Source organism: Electrona antarctica (assembly GCF_951216825.1).
Source record: "Electrona antarctica genome assembly, chromosome: 2".
NCBI lineage: Eukaryota > Metazoa > Chordata > Actinopteri > Myctophiformes > Myctophidae > Electrona > Electrona antarctica.
Window position 1 is genome coordinate 33,353,441 of NC_136807.1, and position 17,985 is coordinate 33,371,425.

At 44.4% G+C, this 17,985-nt stretch overlaps 1 protein-coding gene across 1 annotated transcript in view; it reads right to left on the bottom strand.

The window, feature by feature from the left end:
- The window catches only part of iqsec2b (IQ motif and Sec7 domain ArfGEF 2b), a gene marked incomplete at its 5' end in the record, with an annotated part of 50,168 nt that extends 34,653 nt beyond the window's left edge, over positions 1-15,515 (bottom strand). The window contains 2 exon segments of the mRNA XM_079488701.1: positions 14,986-15,160; positions 15,263-15,515. Coding sequence (XP_079344827.1) covers positions 14,986-15,160; positions 15,263-15,515 — 428 coding nt within the window.
- Positions 15,516-17,985: the final 2,470 nt, after the last annotated feature.

Consider the following 17,985-nt stretch of genomic DNA (forward strand, 5'->3'; position numbering starts at 1 on the left):
ACACCACCCATGGTGGCCATATCTACGGGGGTGTTTATGGGTATGTGTACGTATGTGTATAGTATACATAAAATAGGTATAAAATAGGTATGTGTATGTGTATACATAATGCATTCATTTAATACAAAATAAAACAACCAATCCATTGTCAAACTCTACAGTATAGCAATCACCATGGGAACCCAAATGTAAAATCAAGCTCATGTAATACATGCATGCAACACAAAAGGCCTCTCCACCTCACTCAACATCTGTTTATCCTGGCTTCTCTCCCGTGCTGTCTGCCACGTGGGGCTGAACAGCGGTTAAGATTAGCATGTTGGAAATGACAGGTCTGTCATTGCGGCCAGCTGCTGTCAAGGACACTGTGTCCCTGTCACTTAGGTGTGGAGGAGACACACTGAGGAGTGTGGAGAGAGAGGACGAGATAGAGGGACGAGGAGACACTGAGGAGTGTGGAGAGAGAGGACGAGATAGAGGGATGAGGAGACACTGAGGAGTGTGGAGAGAGAGGACGAGATAGAGGGATGAGGAGACACTGAGGAGTGTGGAGAGAGAGGACGAGATAGAGGGATGAGGAGACACTGAGGAGTGTGGAGAGAGAGGACGAGATAGAGGGATGAGGAGACACTGAGGAGTGTGGAGAGAGAGGACGAGATAGAGGGATGAGGAGACACTGAGGAGTGTGGAGAGAGAGGACGAGATAGAGGGATGAGGAGACACTGAGGAGTGTGGAGAGAGAGGACGAGATAGAGGGATGAGGAGACACTGAGGAGTGTGGAGAGAGAGGACGAGATAGAGGGATGAGGAGACACACTGAGGAGTGTGGAGAGAGAGGACGAGATAGAGGGATGAGGAGACACTGAGGAGTGTGGAGAGAGAGGACGAGATAGAGGGATGAGGAGACACACTGAGGAGTGTGGAGAGAGAGGACGAGATAGAGGGATGAGGAGATACTGAGGAGTGTGGAGAGAGGAAGATACAGTATGGAGAGCTGAGATAGAGAGGGATAAACGGCAGATAGACAGTAATGAGACACACACACACACACACACACACACACACACACACACACACACACACACACACACACACACACACACACACACACACACACACACACACACACACACACACACACACACACACACACACACACACACACACACACACACACACACACACACACAGGGCGGCGGTGGCTCAGGGGTAGAGTGGCTGGATGGTAACCGCAAGGTTGCCAGTTCGAACCCGGGCTCCCCCAGCGTTAGAGTCGAATTGTCCTTGACCAAGACACTGAACCCCTAATTGCTCCCGATGTGCTGCTTGGTGCCTTGCATGGTTTCCGCCGCCATCGGTGTATGAATGTGTGTGTGAATGGGTGAATGTAATGCACAATCTATGTATAGCGCCTTGGATAAAGGCACTATATAAATGCACCATTTACCATTTACATACGAACACACACGCACGCACAATCGTACATACCTATTCTAGGCGGCTCTCCTCTGAGGAGCCATGCCGTCATAAACAATGGGCCCTTAGATTGCAGAGTGAGAGATAAAGGCTTCGAGCTGAATGAGAATGGATTCACACACTGATTTGCTTAAAGCAGATGTTATAGAAGTATCTAATGACACTACAACTACATCTAGCAGCTGTTTTAATGGAGTTCCCACTGAAGACAAGCAACTGATTCGTTAGCCGCTCTACAGTACTCCTCAGTGTTCATTTAACCGAAAGGAACCCTTTTTTACTCCTTGTTCCCTTTGTACTCTCTTTGGAAGTAAATTCATGGAGGACCCTGAAGAAGGCTGTTTTGCTGCTAAGCGTGGGTTGTACCCTAATCCCTTTTACCTTGTATTGCTTGTAAACAATTCCATTTTGAAACAGCCACTGAGTAAAGGCTTTTTCTCCCTTTCAAATTTGTATTGTGTACTTTTTATAGACATGAAGGTTATGAGTACTTCTGGTGGAATTCACTGATTCCGGCTTCAATATTGTAATTTGTGGCTATTAAATCTCGACAAACAGAAAAACCATGTGACCTGGCCTACAAGAGTTTCCAAAATCTACATCTACACAGTGACAGCACACTCATAAAAAACACATAAAAACCTAATAATGAACATAAAAATTGTTTAGCTTCGGAGGAAGATGTGCTGGTTGTGGAGAAATCCAGATGCTAATATTACGTAACGCTAAGCCGTGCTCATTCAGTCTGTGTGTGGTGGTTTTGTGAGTCGTATATTTTATTTTAGCAGCAGCTAATGCATCCCGCTATAGGCGAGATAGAAGAGAGCCATCACAGTGACAAGACTCCAGGAACTTATTTCTGCTTCACGAGCACGAGTGCCTGAGTCTCTGAATACCCAAGGACACACACACACACACACACACACACACACACACACACACACACACACACACACACACACACACACACACACACACACACACACACACACACACACACACACACACACACACACACACACACACACACACACACACTCTTCCTCCATAGAGAAACAAAACTCACATGCTACCCACACACTGCTGGTATATCTCTCCTCCTCCTCCTCCCCCCTCTACTCCCCCCACTCTCTCTCTCTCTTTCTCACCCTCTGACTCACACACACTCTCTCTGTACAGAATAATACGCATTGTGAAACTAAGTGCACTGGTGGAAAGGGTCAAACCATAATCCAAGAAAAATAATTCACAACAACGGGTCTTAAGGCCGATCAACAGCCAACGGCAGAGAGTACAGAAAGGATGGAGGCTGAAATAGAAAAAATTAAATAAATATAATAATTGCATTGAGAGGATGAGTGAGCTGGTGGGTATTTAAAGCTGGAGTGTGGCAGAGAGAGGAGTGGGAGGAGAGAGAGAGAGAGAGAGAGAGAGAGAGAGAGAGAGAGGCAGCAGGGTAGAACGTGGAGGAGGGCAAGGGTGAAAATAATGTACAGAAGAGGAAGAGAGGAATGAGAGGAGATGATGGAGAGAATAGAATGTAAATAGGATGAGGAGAGGGGTGGAGGTGGGGATGCACTGGTAATATCACATCACACTATACTATGCTGTACAAGCCGGTTGCTATTATCATACTGTGTACATTCTCAACTTGTTGTAGCTGTTATTGTACCTTCCTTGTAAATAATATTATATGTTATTGGCACAAGCTGCGGAGAATGATGTCACAACGATGTCACAACGATGTTAGTCACTCTCTCGCAAATACTAGCGAGAGAGTGACTAATGAAACCTCTTTGAATCTTCAAATGTCTTCCTTCGCCTCGTGGAGGAATGGGGGCGGCAGTGAGTGGGTGGAGTCTATCTATAGCAGAAACATGCATCACCTGCAATGCTACATTGCATCTTAAACTCACATCAAATCAAACCACCTGTATCATGCATGGACTGAAAAAATATATATGTTTCATGACACAGAGCAACTTCCATTGCCTCCTGTTGGCCAGAGAGAGCACTGCGGATTATCTATTAGGGCAAAAAAAAGAGAAAAAAGAGAGAAAAAAAACAAACTGTAAAACTGGTATGACCATGAAGCCAGTTCTGATACTGGTAACGAGTAAACCTTTCATACCACCTCCAGTTTGTGAACCCCAGTCCGGTCCCCCACTACCCCAAAAGAGAGATGTCGGATAACCCCACACAAGCACACATGCTGCGTTGTAGCCTAAAGTCAAGTGTTTTTCATACACCCCCCATGCACCTCACTCCTCTCTGCTTCCCACATGGAGCTCCAGTCTCCTGCTGCTTGGCAACAGTGTGGACTGACTGTGAGGGGGCGTTCGTTTGCCGAGCGCGGAGCGCCAGGCGAAAACGGTGACGAGGAGGTGCACAGCTACCACTCAGCTCCATCTACGCAACACCAACACCTGCTATGATTGATGTGTGGGCTGGTGGTGTGTCTGTGTGTGTGTGTGTGTGTGTGTGTGTGTGTGTGTGTGTGTGTGTGTGTGTGTGTGTGTGTGTGTGTGTGTGTGTGTGTGTGTGTGTGTGTGTGTGTGTGTGTGTGTGTGTGTGTGTGTGTGTGTGTGTGTGTGTGCATGCATGCATGTGTGTCTAACCGTGTGGGTTTCCAAATTTAGCCATGATTCATCCAAGAAAAAGTAAAAAAAAGTAAATGGCTTTATTTAAAAGAGTTGAAGGACAGAACCAGGAGGACTCATTCCATAAGGTGACACCTGTGTCGCCTTATGTTCAGTCTCAAGTAAATGTTACCAGGCCACTCTTGAGGTCCTTCTGAAGAGGAACCTGTCACCTCTGCATCACTCCATCCTGTCTTTCACCTGTCGTTCTCTCTCCCCTACCCTCTAGTCTCTTCTATTGCTCTCTCCGTTCTACGTCTCTCGCCCACAGAGTACAGTTCCCACGGTAACCAGTATTACTATTCTGCTATGTGGAGCATGCACACAAGTGTTTGACTAACATGCCCCATTCAAACTGCCACTTACTGTATGTGCATGTAAGGAACAGCGATGGATAAAGTCACCAGAATATTCCCGGTGACAAACAGCTATAGCTCTGCAAGTACAAGAACGTGTGCCTGAAAAACCTGGTGCTGTTTAGCGTTGGGAATCTCCTTTAGGGTATTAACGATTCCGGTTCCTTAACAACTCCTTCTTAATGGTCTGATTCCTTAAATGTTCCCTTTAATGATCCCTATAGGGGTTTCCAATCGACCCTTACAGGTCTGTAACTATTACTACACTCTCAGAGTCAGAGCTATGGTCGTCCTTGAAGAACCACTGGCATTGTAATTGCAATCAGAACTGCAATCAGAACTGCAGCATCACTCCCGATCTTCCGCCGTAGTCTGAAAACCCACCTTTTCAGACTCCATCATGGCCCATAGCACTTACCCTACCCCCCTTAGACAGCACTTCTTAGACTTATATAGCATTTGAAACAGACTTATAGCATGTCATGTAGACAGCACAATAAGTGCATTGTATGTAGTCATAGCACTTCATAGTATATAGTGTATAGTAGTCATAGCACTTCATAGTATATATGTACAGCATAGTATAGCATATATGTGTAGTTTATATGTATAGTGTCATTATATAGATATGTTCTAGTTATAGTTTATATGTATAGTGTCATTATATAGATATGTTCTAGTCACATTCTTAGCTTACGCATGTCTCGCGATAAATGCTTTTTTACATATGTGATGTATTCCCATGCTTTTTGTTCTTGCTTATTGTAAGTCGCTCTGGATTAAGAGCGTCTGCTAAATGCCTAAATTGTAAATTGTAAATTGTATAGCAGACGTGAAGTCCACATACAGCTCCGATAGTGTGATAAACAGGTTCCGGAAACGGTTCCAAATGTGATTATTATTTCACGTGGATTTGTTCCCAATACGTTATAGCTGGGTCTCAGATAAGGCTCTCATAACGTTATTACTATGTTACTCTCATAACATATTATGCAAATAGCAGCTCCACAGGCTCACATTGTGATAAACGTCCTTGGGTTTCTTGAAAGGCGCTATATAAAATGTTAAAGTTATTATAAAAAAAAGAAAACATCACAGAAATGAAAGGTCCTGAGGTACCCTTCAGTAGAGAGATGTTTGATGTCACTGTGGAAGTGCTTCAGCGTTGAATTCAATGTGTGAAACATGTGAAAAACTATCCTCCGCCAGGCACCACGTATACGGCCACACCCTGCAGCGCAATTATGAGTCATCACGATATCTTCTGCAGTATTTTCGCCAGAGATTTGGTGTAGAGGGACAAAAGGAGGAGTATAGCCCCCCCGAGGGATGTTGGTCAATGAAGTGTATAAGGTTTTAAGTGGCACTGATGCATGAAGTGACAGCTCGCTTTCACAAACCTTCCCCGCGCCGCGCAGCCCGTGCTAATAACACTCCCCGAGTGCTAATTTGGCTCTAATTTAGTGCGCCTGTTGTTCAGCCATGATTGCGTTCCACACGCAGCTGCCAAATTAACAAAGCAAATGACAAGTGGTGTTGGTGTTATTCCAAATGAGACAAGCTGGGCAGAGGTGAAGAGTGTCTATTTAACTATCTATTGAACTGTCTATTGAACCCTAGCGTCCCAATCAGGGGCTGGGGGGGGGGGGGGGGGGGGGGGGGGGGTATTTGGCAAAAATAGAAGATCCACAAGCTCACAATGCATAATCGCAACATGAAGCCTATTTTCAGAAAGTTGATTTGGTGTAGGGGCAAAATGTAGGGGACTCCAGTCAATGAAGTACAGTATGAGTGGCTGGATTTCAACACAGGGTCCGGGGACCACCAAGGGTTAGGGCATTAAGCAACTAGTCGACTAGTTTACTAGTCGACTAGTAAATCCACTAGTCGACCTTGTTGGTACTAGTTGACTAGTTGATAAGAAAAAAAAAATATATATATATATATATTTTTCCCCCCGATTTTGTAGGCCTCAAGATCAGGTAGATTATAGTTATAGTCACCAATGTACACAGTTTTTAAATGTACAAATATTTATTTAAACATAATAGTGACTAGTCGACTAGTAAACTAGGCAACTAGTCAACTAGTAAAAATGACTAGAAGTGAATGCCCTACCAGGGGTAAACATTGATCCTAATGAGTCTGTAACTCTGGGAGTGTACAAATTCACTATAACTCCGTGTGGTGGTCCCCGGGGGGTCCCTGGAACTTCCAGACCCACAGGAACGCACCCAGGGTGGCGGGCCGGTTCCGGCGAGCCTCCCCGTGTCCGAACCGGTCAAGAAATGACAGAGTAGAGTCCCCGGGGGGTCCCTCTACTGTACTATGCTGGTAATGTCACTGTACTGTACTGTCACACCCGAAATCATCATATATACAGTTAATGTGTGTGTGTGTGTGTGTGTGTGTGTGTGTGTGTGTGTGTGTGTGTGTGTGTGTGTGTGTGTGTGTGTGTGTGTGTGTGTGTGTGTGTGTGTGTTAGGCTGCGCAACTGTGACAGTTGGTGGTGAAAACTGACCTACGTCTATTTTCGTGCTCGGATGGACGCAGGGATATAGGGACCCACATAACTCCGCAATGGAGTGGTTGCGCCTCTAAAAAAAAAATCTCAAAAGGGGGTCTAATGCATATCAAACTGGGTGTCCTTGAAATTAGTACTGAAACTGTGGGCCCATGATGGGACCTGGTAGGTGGGTTGGGGGTGTGGGGGGCGAGGGTGTTGGTGGTAACATATTGGAGCTGCCTCTGGGAACATTTCACAGTTTCCACAGCAACCATAACTTTCACAATATCGAAAGAAGCCTGGGCCATGGATGGATGTTTCTCTGACTCCTACAGTGAAAATAAAAAACACAACATCACCTTTAAAAAGGATAAAACACTATTCACCCAAAGCGCCAGGTCCTCAAGAAGTGTGGAAGATTAGAACTCTAGTGTACACTACAGCGACAAATATGCCTTTACACAGAAAATGTTGTGAATACTATTAGGATGGAAATCTCCAACCTATCCTTTGGTGGCTATGTGGCTTATGGATATGATGGGTTTTTTTAAATTGAAAAAAAAAAGTTTACAATTAGAGGTTCAATACAAATGTTCTTCTCTAGCTGGCAGTCATTTATCACCTATTTTGAGAATCTGAGAGTACTTCCGACGGACTAACTTAGTTAATATTGGGTTATTTATTTTACTTTTTATAAATGATTGCCTGAATTGTTTATGTTAATAAAGGTGTAAATAATTGATAGGGGGTGTTATATAACACCATTACGATTCAATTCTTGTTTCATTTTCTCATGTCCCATTGTTTATACTCAAATGGCATGTATGGTTGCTTGTTTGGACTGTTTTTTTATTTTTTATTTTTTAATATTGTCTTGAAAAAACAAAAATGATGACTGTGGGGGGGAAAAAGAAAAAAAGGAATGTTTAACTGTATTGACTTATCAAACTTTCTACTAATAAAAACATATTAAAAAAAAGAAAGAAAATGTTTTGACATGAATGAAAATAATCAATACTAGCTGTCTGAGAGAGTGACCAAATCTATAGCCACAGTATTCACAGTGGAAGTAAGACTCTTAAGAGTACTCTTAAGGGCACAATAGATGAGTCTTGAGTGCATGCCATCCAGTTTTGAATGGCTGTTGTCTACATTATTACATCAAAGAAAGAATTCTCCTTCATTAGCTTTTTTTGTAACCCATTTTTCACCCCCGTGTCAATTATCTAATGTGATCCTGGGCTCTACACACCCTCCGCCAACCGAGCAACGGACTTGAACTCATGCTTCCTTCATGCCTGAGTGTCCAAGTTGCTCCTTTACACCCGACAGGGGGGAGTTTCCCTGGTTGGACGTAGCGCGTGGAAGGAACACGTTATTCTTCATTAGCTTTTGAGTTGATCTTGTCCATCTTCCATCTGCTACATCTTCATCCACTTGTACGTGTTACACACTAGTATGTTTCATTCGTCATCAATAGCGGCTGACCCATTTTTATGGGTTATTCTCTACTGATGGTTCTTGAAACACATACAAGCTTGTGCTCTAACCGCTCTTATTATGTAAACACTTTCACCATGATGCCTCCATGCCAGGGACCCTTGCACAGAACACACTGAAATATCTACTTTGATACCAATACTTTTGTACTTTTACTCAAGAAAATTCTACATTTCAGTAGTGATACTTTTACATAAGTAAAACATGTGAGTACTTTTCCCACCATGTCAACACAGACCCAACGTTGACCCTCAGAGTCATGAGGTTAGCTCAGTGTCCTGACAAGTAAGAAAATAATAGCCAGCAGCACTCTCACGTCCTTCTGGTACTTTTTCATACATAGCCTACCTACAGTATAGGTATGTCTACCTACAGGCATGAAAGAGTAGTGCAGCCCCGGGATCCCCTGATCACATCACCCAAAACATGTTATTATGACAAACAACCCGTTTGGTAGAGCATGTTTTCAGAAAGGTATTGTTTTCGCACACTTATAATCTCTGGAGGGATGATTGCTCTGCGCAAACATAAATAAATAAAATGACATAGCTGTTGATGACCGCTTTGCTAAAGTTTTGAGAATTGAGGTCCTTGGCCTGCTATCAGCATGGTGAGCATGCACAGAAATATATATGCTGATGCCTAGTAGTAGCATGCGATTAGCCGCACGCACGCACGAGTGCACACGCACGCACACACGCACACACGCACACGCACACACACACACACACACACACACACACACACACACACACACACACACACACACACACACACACACACACACACACACACACACACAATCTCCTGGTGGAGATAATCAGCCGTCCATTCAGTGACAATCAGGAAGCAGAGCAGATTGTTCTTTTAGTCAGAATAAGCAGAAGATAAGGACAGGGGGAGTTGAGCAAAACCACAAAAGCTATTTATTTCTGCATCTTGGTTGTCTCTGAGTCATATCTGCTGCAGTAGGAAGAGAGGGCACAGTAAGTGTGAAGGAGATGCAACACAATTGTCCTCCACTGAAACAAAAGCCCATAAGCATCATTCTCCACATCATTCTGCCTAATTTAAGCTATCATACAAGGGCGCCAAAATAACCGATCCGCAAGCTCACAATGCGTTGCATCAGCGACTCGTTGTGAGCTTGTAGATCATCTATTTCCGGTGCAAAGACACCGTCGTAACACAAAGTGTAAATCAGGCTTTAAATAATCACTCTCTGAATGTCTCCCTGCAGAACAACAGAGAGGACGTCCTCAGTGTGCAAAGATGGAGGTGGAGGACGGTGATGGAGATATACTATAGAGCAGCAGTTCTCTAAAATATATATATATATATATATCCCACGATTTTTCTAACCCATTTTTTTCACCCAGTGTCGCTACACTCCCTCTGCAAACCTGGGGAGACTGACCTCATGATTCCTTAAATGAATGCATGAAGAGTCCAAGTTGACACCTGACAGGGGGGAGTTTCCCCGGTTGGACGTAGCGTGTGGAAGGAACACGTTATTCCAACCAGTTCCTCTCCCCTCCATCAGGCGCCCCGGCTGGCCAGGGGGAGGCAGCAGTTCTCAAACATTTTAATTTCAAGGACCCTGTATGCTTTAGCAGTGGTGTAAAGTAACTAAGTCCATACTCGAGTACTTCAGTGCAATTCTAAGGACTTTTTCAATACTTCTACTATACATCTCAGAGGGTAATATTTTATATATTATAATTTTACTCCACTGTACAATTATTTGAAAAATGTAGTTACAAGTTACTTTGTATATTTTGATTATTATTACAAAACATTTTTATATTCTATCGTGGTTGACTAAGATTGACATCAAAGTTTGCAGGTGTGGTTTGAACAAAATGCCTCAAATCATGAACCCAGCGTCATCCTAATACTGTTTTTCTTTGTGATCCTGTCATAATACATCCTCTACTCTACCTACAACACACTACAGTTCCATCTACTGTAAGTCGCTCCCAAACAATGCACGCCACAACAAACATCCCTGACCTGAGACCTTTTTCTAGTTTTGATTATTTTTTTACACAAATCTTCTCTTGTGGTGGTCCCTGCCACAAACATTTTCAGAAGGGGATCCGCGGCCACATGCAATTTGGGTGGTCCTTGGCATGAAAAAGTTTGAGAACCACTGTTCTACTGTACACGCAGGCACGCACGCGGACACACACATATACTGTACAAACACAGCAGTAATTATCACCCCTGGGCCAGTTTAATTACTCTCTGGTCACACTAATTAATCTCTCACCCTCCCCATTTCACATGTGGTGTGTACTTGCACGAACCTGCTTAGGCAGGCAATAGACACGTGCCACGCACGCACGCACGCACGCACGCACGCACGCACGCACGCACGCATGCACGCGCACACACACACACACACACCAAGGCAAAACGTTTCATCCTTATTACAGTGCTGCTATGACACCTGCATTTCAATAAAGGTCTGTCTGTCGTTACAATTGGTTTTCAAGCCTACATAAGCACAATCATTTTGTTTTCAGGAAGAAAGAAATGACTGGGTCTGACTGGGGCACACAGTACAAAGAGGACGGGAGGATCTTGATGTTCCAATGTTGACAGAGGAGAGGAAATGAGCTGCTTAGTTTTGATGATGTCACCATGTGCAGGTAGGGGACCCAGAATCTCTGACACAGGTCATGTAACCTTTCTATTGTTTATTAATTAAAAAGAAAAACACACACACACACACCAGACGCAACGACAACCACTCCTCTGTAGCCAAGACCCAAAAATAATTGTACAGAATCAAAGATGGCCCTTCCCCCCTCCCCTGGTCTCTCTCTCAACCCATTAACAGATGGTGGATCAGTGTGTGTTTCTCTTTTAGTGCAAAGCATGCTGGGACAGGGTCTCACTCCTTCCTTCTCTTTCTCTCCTCTCTCTCTGTCTGTCTCTCTCTCTCTCTCCTCTCTCTCAATTCAATTCAGTAGGGCTTTATTGGCTTGAGAAAACATACGTTTATATTGCCAAAGCAAAAGTGGATCAAAAAAATCAAAACTATAAAATGTGGAGCACAAGTCCCCACCAAGTCCCCACCAGGTCAGGTAGGTTATTGTGGGCCAGCAAAGTTCGGAATTCGCCAGTCAGGATGGAATACGAGAAATCCGACAGATCCATCTTGATCACTATAGAGATAATGTGTGCCGATTTGCGTGATGTTTGGACAAAATCTATATGAGTAATATCAAAAAATGTGTTTTGCACAAATCTGCCTCCAGGTGGTGGTATAACAGGACAATGTGAAAAGGGTGGCCTGTCTTCCTCGGCCTAGTCGGAATATGCTTGCAACGTTTCACGGCAACTGGATGCTGCGTTTATGATTTGAGGCATTTTGTTCAAAACAAGCCACTGTTAGATGCTAATCTTAGCCAATCAGGATGGAATATGAAATGAAAATTCAGACAGATACAATACGTGTTGATCACATGACTATAGAGATAATGTGTAATGCGTATAGAGACGATTTGCGTAATGTTAGGAGTATCTGTAGGAGTAATTATGAAAATGTTTTTTTTGCAAAAACTGCATCTTGCTGGCGCTAATAAAAGGCAATGTGAAAAATGCTCCCTCCCTCTAGGGAGTATGCTTGCAAAGTTTCACACCGATTGGGCCAACAGTGCCTTTACAGACAAACAAACGGACAGACGGATGGACGGACAGACTAGGTGCAAAACATAGTCTTTGCCACGCCTTCGGCCTGGCGGAGACTGTTTCAACTTAGAGAAAACTTAAACTATCTTACGAAACCATAAGAATTGTGCATTTTCTGTGAGACATACTGTATCCATAGCTTTGGATAAACTCTTGAAACGGATGACAGCAGTATTTCAATGTTTTGCAAAAACAACGATTTGTCTCTCTCCTCACTTCTCTTTCGCTGTCTCTCTCTCAATTTTTCTTTCACTCTCTCTATATAATCTAATCTGTTTGTATATTATTGACAGGAGCATGGCCAATGTAAACACTGTTTTCTTGTTATCAGGCCGGGTAGGGGTTCCATCACTGACCCTAAGCAAATAATCACATGTACTGTACAATACAGCTGAATGGGAGGGAGGAGGGGGGGGGGGGGGGTGACTCACATCCAGGAAGGGACAACATGGGCCCACAGCGCCGCTGGCTGCCGTTTATTAAATGTGACACTTGTGGTGACACGCTTGTCTGAGTCTGCATCTCAGAGAGTGGGTAAACCACAGCTACTGTTGGCAATTAACAGGGGAGAATCACCATGATCTACATTTGCAATTCATCAACGCATTTAGCGCCCACATAAACACCTAATATGTGCTTGGATCTAGTGACTAACTCACCCCACGGGGCGACAGCAGGGAAGCAGCGAGGCATCAGGTGGAACAGAAACTCCAATCAATAAGGGATTTGGTCTCATCTGAATCAATCACTGACTAAAGGATTGTGAATTTGTGATCATAAGAAGGCAGACACATGGAAGGCATAATCCAGTAATGATAATTGCATACAAGAAACAATGGGCTATTATCACTAAGAAAGAAACCACTCTATTTCATTGTGGTTATTTTTTCCACACCAGTTGCTGCCTATAGTGCCTACACATAATGCTTACAATGCTGCCAACATAAGCAGACTCTACACAGGCATGTGTGTGTGTGTGTGTGTGTGTGTGTGTGTGTGTGTGTGTGTGTGTGTGTGTGTGTGTGTGTGTGTGTGTGTGTGTGTGTGTGTGTGTGTGTGTGTGTGTGTGTGTGTGTGTGTGTGTGTGTGTGTGTGTGTGTGTGGGTTTGTTTAGTTAAAAAAACATATAACACTAACATATGTATTTGTTTGCCAAGGCATTGCTTCCAACACTGTGACCTGCAGATCAGCTTGCCAGCTTGTGTTTGGACCGGATGCGGTGGGTAGATGTTACAAAGAAGATATCTTTGCAGGTCTGAAAAGTTCAAGAAAAGCCAGAGGGGCCTTTCTGTGTATGCAATGTGTTATGTTATAATCATGAGTTGCCCATGTCTGTGTACTCCAACTTGAGATACAGTGTACTTGATATGTATTGTGTACTGCCTGTACTGTAGCAAACTTTATAGATAGGCTACGAGAGACATCTCAGTGGCAGCAAGGTCAGCCTTGCTGCAGTAGGCACGTTATTCTGTATCATATCTTATTGTCACGTCATTATGATCCAGCACTATATATGTTCCTGTTTGTGTAATAAACCTTGTGAACCTTTAGCGTGATACTGCGTTATTGTTCTCCCGGGCCCGCCGCCGCAGTCGTCGTACCAAAGGAATACTTCAACCGGATTATCACACACCACCCAGCCTGCACACACTACCTGTCTGTCAAACCAGACGAGGGTCCAGTACTTAGAGATTACAACACAATGAACCTACCTGTACCTACTACCAAGAGGTCTCACGACTCCTACACACCTTACAGTCCACTGAAGCCAGATGAAATGCAAATGAAATGACCTGCACTAATGAAATCATATGCCCACAATAACAACATGAATCCTAGTGTGTCTCTACTCTATAAATCTATAAGCTCACAACACGTTCGTGTTGAGATGCATTGTGAGTTTGTAGATTGGCTATTTTCGGCAAAGAGATTGGTGTAGACTGGGGAAAAAAGGAGGACAAATTTAAATTTCCCTGAATGAAAGGGAAATGCGATTCGGGGGCTACAATACATCCAGGCTAAGTATACAATGTAGATTTTAAGTGGTTAATACACAGAGCACACATATTATAAAAATGTATACATGGTCTCTCTGACTTTCTCCCTCCCTCCCTCCCTCACACACACACACACACACACACACACACACACACACACACACACACACACACACACACACACACACACACACACACACACACAAATAAGCATCCCACACACTCAATTAAACATTTCTCTCGTACAATGGAAACTTGCATCAGGATTATCAAGTGAACGAAAGACCCTCTTTCTCCACTCCATTCACTCTCTTTCCCTCTCACCTCTCTCACCCTCTCTGTTATACACGCTATGCTTAAATTGGAGCCACTAGAAGCATGCAGTGGTAATACCACAGCTCTGAGCCTATACAGTGTCATAACGGGGGAATCAAATATTCCTTCCATTACAGAGAGGATTAACTCTGACCAGAGTCAGCTGAGCCAAAACATGTATAAAAGAACATGCAGTAAACCACTTGAACCGTTCTTATTCTGGTGGCAAACAAAAAAAGCTCACAACACGCTGAAGGAATGGAAAAAAGTAGGGGGCCTAGTATACAGTAAAGCCCTGGGGACCCCGGTCAAAGTATATTGGGTTTAAGTGGTTAAAAGCCAAGCCAGATATTACACTTCTGCACTATGGTCATTCATTACCACACTCTCCATCTGTAGGAACCAGCAACATCATCATCATCACCACCACTGTCTGGTGTTCCCTATAGCTGACGGCATGAAACACAGCAGGGGACCTGAGGTGACAGAGAACTTACTTTCTGCGTATGGTGGAGCTGATGTGGCCATCTGTGCAGTCTGCATGCTCCAGCCTCTTGCGCTCCTGCTCGGTCGTGGAGGAACTGCAGGACACGCCTCGGTTCAGCCTGGTGTGGGACCTCCGCTCTCTGCCAGGCCCTGGGGTCACCGCCACAGGCCCTGCCACCGCAGGCCCTGCCACCACTGCCGCTGCCGCTGCTGCTGGTGCTGCTGATGGTGATGGTGATGACGGCGACGGCGTCTTTGGAACTGCCGGTGCCGTCGGGGAACTGCCACTGCTACCGACACCGCCATGATGGATGGGCAGGGACAGAGGCTGGCCCGGGCTGTGGTTCTGCTCGGGGGTGTCAGCGGTCCTGTCCTGCCGCAGGTCCTGGTTCTCCTGGATGACCCGGTTCAGCTTCTCCTCCAGCTCCTCGATGCGCCGGCGCTGGCTCTCCAGGAGCTTGGCCTGGCTTTCGATGATGTTGTTGAGCTCCAAGAGGTACTCCACTGCACGGCTGGGGCTCTCCGCCGGGCTGCTCTCCATGGTACCAATGGCCCCGACACCACCACCCCCCCCACCAGCCCCCGATGAGTGGGCGGGAGGGAGGGACGGACCGGGGCGACCGGGGAGAGGAACTATAGATTTCACAGGTTCACAAACATGAGGTCACATGAACAAAAGGTGCTGCGGTGTTAAAAAAGAATCACATGTCCACGAATCTCTCCGCAAATGGAGGCTGATTATGACTCGTCAGTATCCATTGAAAAGGCTGCAAAGTGCAACGCCATGCAAAGAAAATGAAATGCAACACATTTTCTGGTTTCCCATGTTTAGAGCTGATGATGCCAACACTACAGAGTCAATGCTCACAGGGACAGGGGCATTTGGAGTTGAGGGTGCTGCCATTGATATTTGAAGATCAAGTTTATCATCTTTCGATATTTCCTTAAAAATAAATCAACTTGTAGTTGTTCCCTAAAACATCCAACATTGTAGGCCTAGAGTCAAACCATGCAGGGAAGGGGGTAAGGGGTGTGGGGGAGTAGTTAGCTATGATCTACCTCTAATTATCCGGATTTGTGAGGCATTACATAACAGAGAAAAAATATGTTCCCTCCCACGTTAAAATGTCCCCACGGTCTATCATCTCAGCGTTCACCCCATGGCTCGTGAATCCTTCCTCATTAAAGACAAAGACATAACAAGTGTGACCAACCACTTCATTTCATATCTGACGTCCAAATCCAGCTGGCGCGGACGAACCCAATCCGCAAGTGCTCGGAGAGTCGGAGTTCAGTTCATCACCCAAAGTGCTTTTCCGCGAACACCGTTTACGTCCATAATGTCATGCATGGTTTTAGGCAACTATAGCTTACTTGACAGCATTGGATTCGACTGATTTCGACTGCCCAAAAACTATATCAAATATGTAGGCCTACAACGTTTCTAAGCATGTAACCTACTTTACGCGTGACGCCGTCGAGGTTCCGTTCGCAGGTGCCATCATCAACTGGCTAGGAAATGAAAGCATGTACGTTGTTTCTTGGTCTTGGAAAAGATGGAAACATGCTCCGCCGTCTTTGGAATGCGTTGTTTGTATGTTGTCCGCCCAGGTTGACTGTCCTCCTCTGTGTTAATGGCGCAGAAATAACCCTGGGAATTCACTCCGAGTCCTTTTGCGTGTCAGAAATGAAAAGATGCGAGCGCGCTTTTCTCAGGAGCGCTCCTGGTCGAGAGCGCCTCCAAGTCAAACACACAGGAGCTCTCCTATAATAGTCAAAGTAAGATATCACATTCATGTTATGTAGGCTATCTCTGAAAACAATTATGTTCTAGTTAGAATAGCCTGTTATCCAAAAGACCCAAACGTATTAGCCATCACTTGACTTAAATGATAACCACCGTAACCTCTTAAATGTTTTTTTCTTTTTTTCCCTTTAATCTCTGGCTACAAAAAGATGCAGGCTGGCATGCTTGTGGCTCTTCTCGCATGACTTAATTGAATGTGTAAAGTGTGCATATCTGAAGTGGAAGAACTCAATGCAGCTTATAAATAAAATACCCTCTCCTCTTTGTATTTCTAGCTGTGTCACGCGCACCATTACGATACTAATATTAGAATGGTGTATGGGATGGAGAAATGTGAAATCCCTGCTTACTTGAAAGAACGCGTTACATTATTTATATGAAGCAAAAAATGATCAGACCTGGTCAGGCTCTTAACTTCCATTCTTCTCTATAAATAAGCACACCATTGATTCTATACACAAAACATATATTTTCTACCTGTCAAAAGGCTAAGCACTCTCTGCCACAATGTTATTGTAATGTAGGCCTATATATTTTACAATAAAGTAACATATAGGGCCTATACTTCCATTTATTATTATTCTGCTGGTGCATGCAAGGCCTGATTTATACTTCGTAAACTATATACAATATTACCGATTAGGCTACCTACCTATGTAGAGTTGTAGAATAGGCTACGATTTAAAGTTTAGCCTAGCTTCTCTTAAACAGTGCTGCCCTCTACTGTCCGATCTCAACAGTCAAGTTATTGCTTTCATTATATAAACACACACACACACACACACACACACACACACACACACACACACACACACACACACACACACACACACACACACACACACACACACACACACACACACACACACACACTTTAATTCAGGAAGATAAGGTTATATTAAGGATAAATGGGATAAATAATTCAGATTATACAAGGAAATTAGTGGAAGTAAAGTATATAAAAGAGCTCAAAGGCTACATATTCAGTCAGACAACTCACCCCGAAAGTGAAGACAACTCACCCCGAAAGTGGCCGAAAGTGAAGACATCTCACCCCTGGTGAGTTGTCTTCGTTCGGGGTGAGTTGTCCTGACAACTCACCAAAAGAGGCAAAAGGGGTGAGTTGTCTTGTTACCGCCTGGATCCAGCCCAAAGACCCCGCCCACTCTCTGAGTGGACTGCGTCTCTTCAAGAAAGCTTCAAG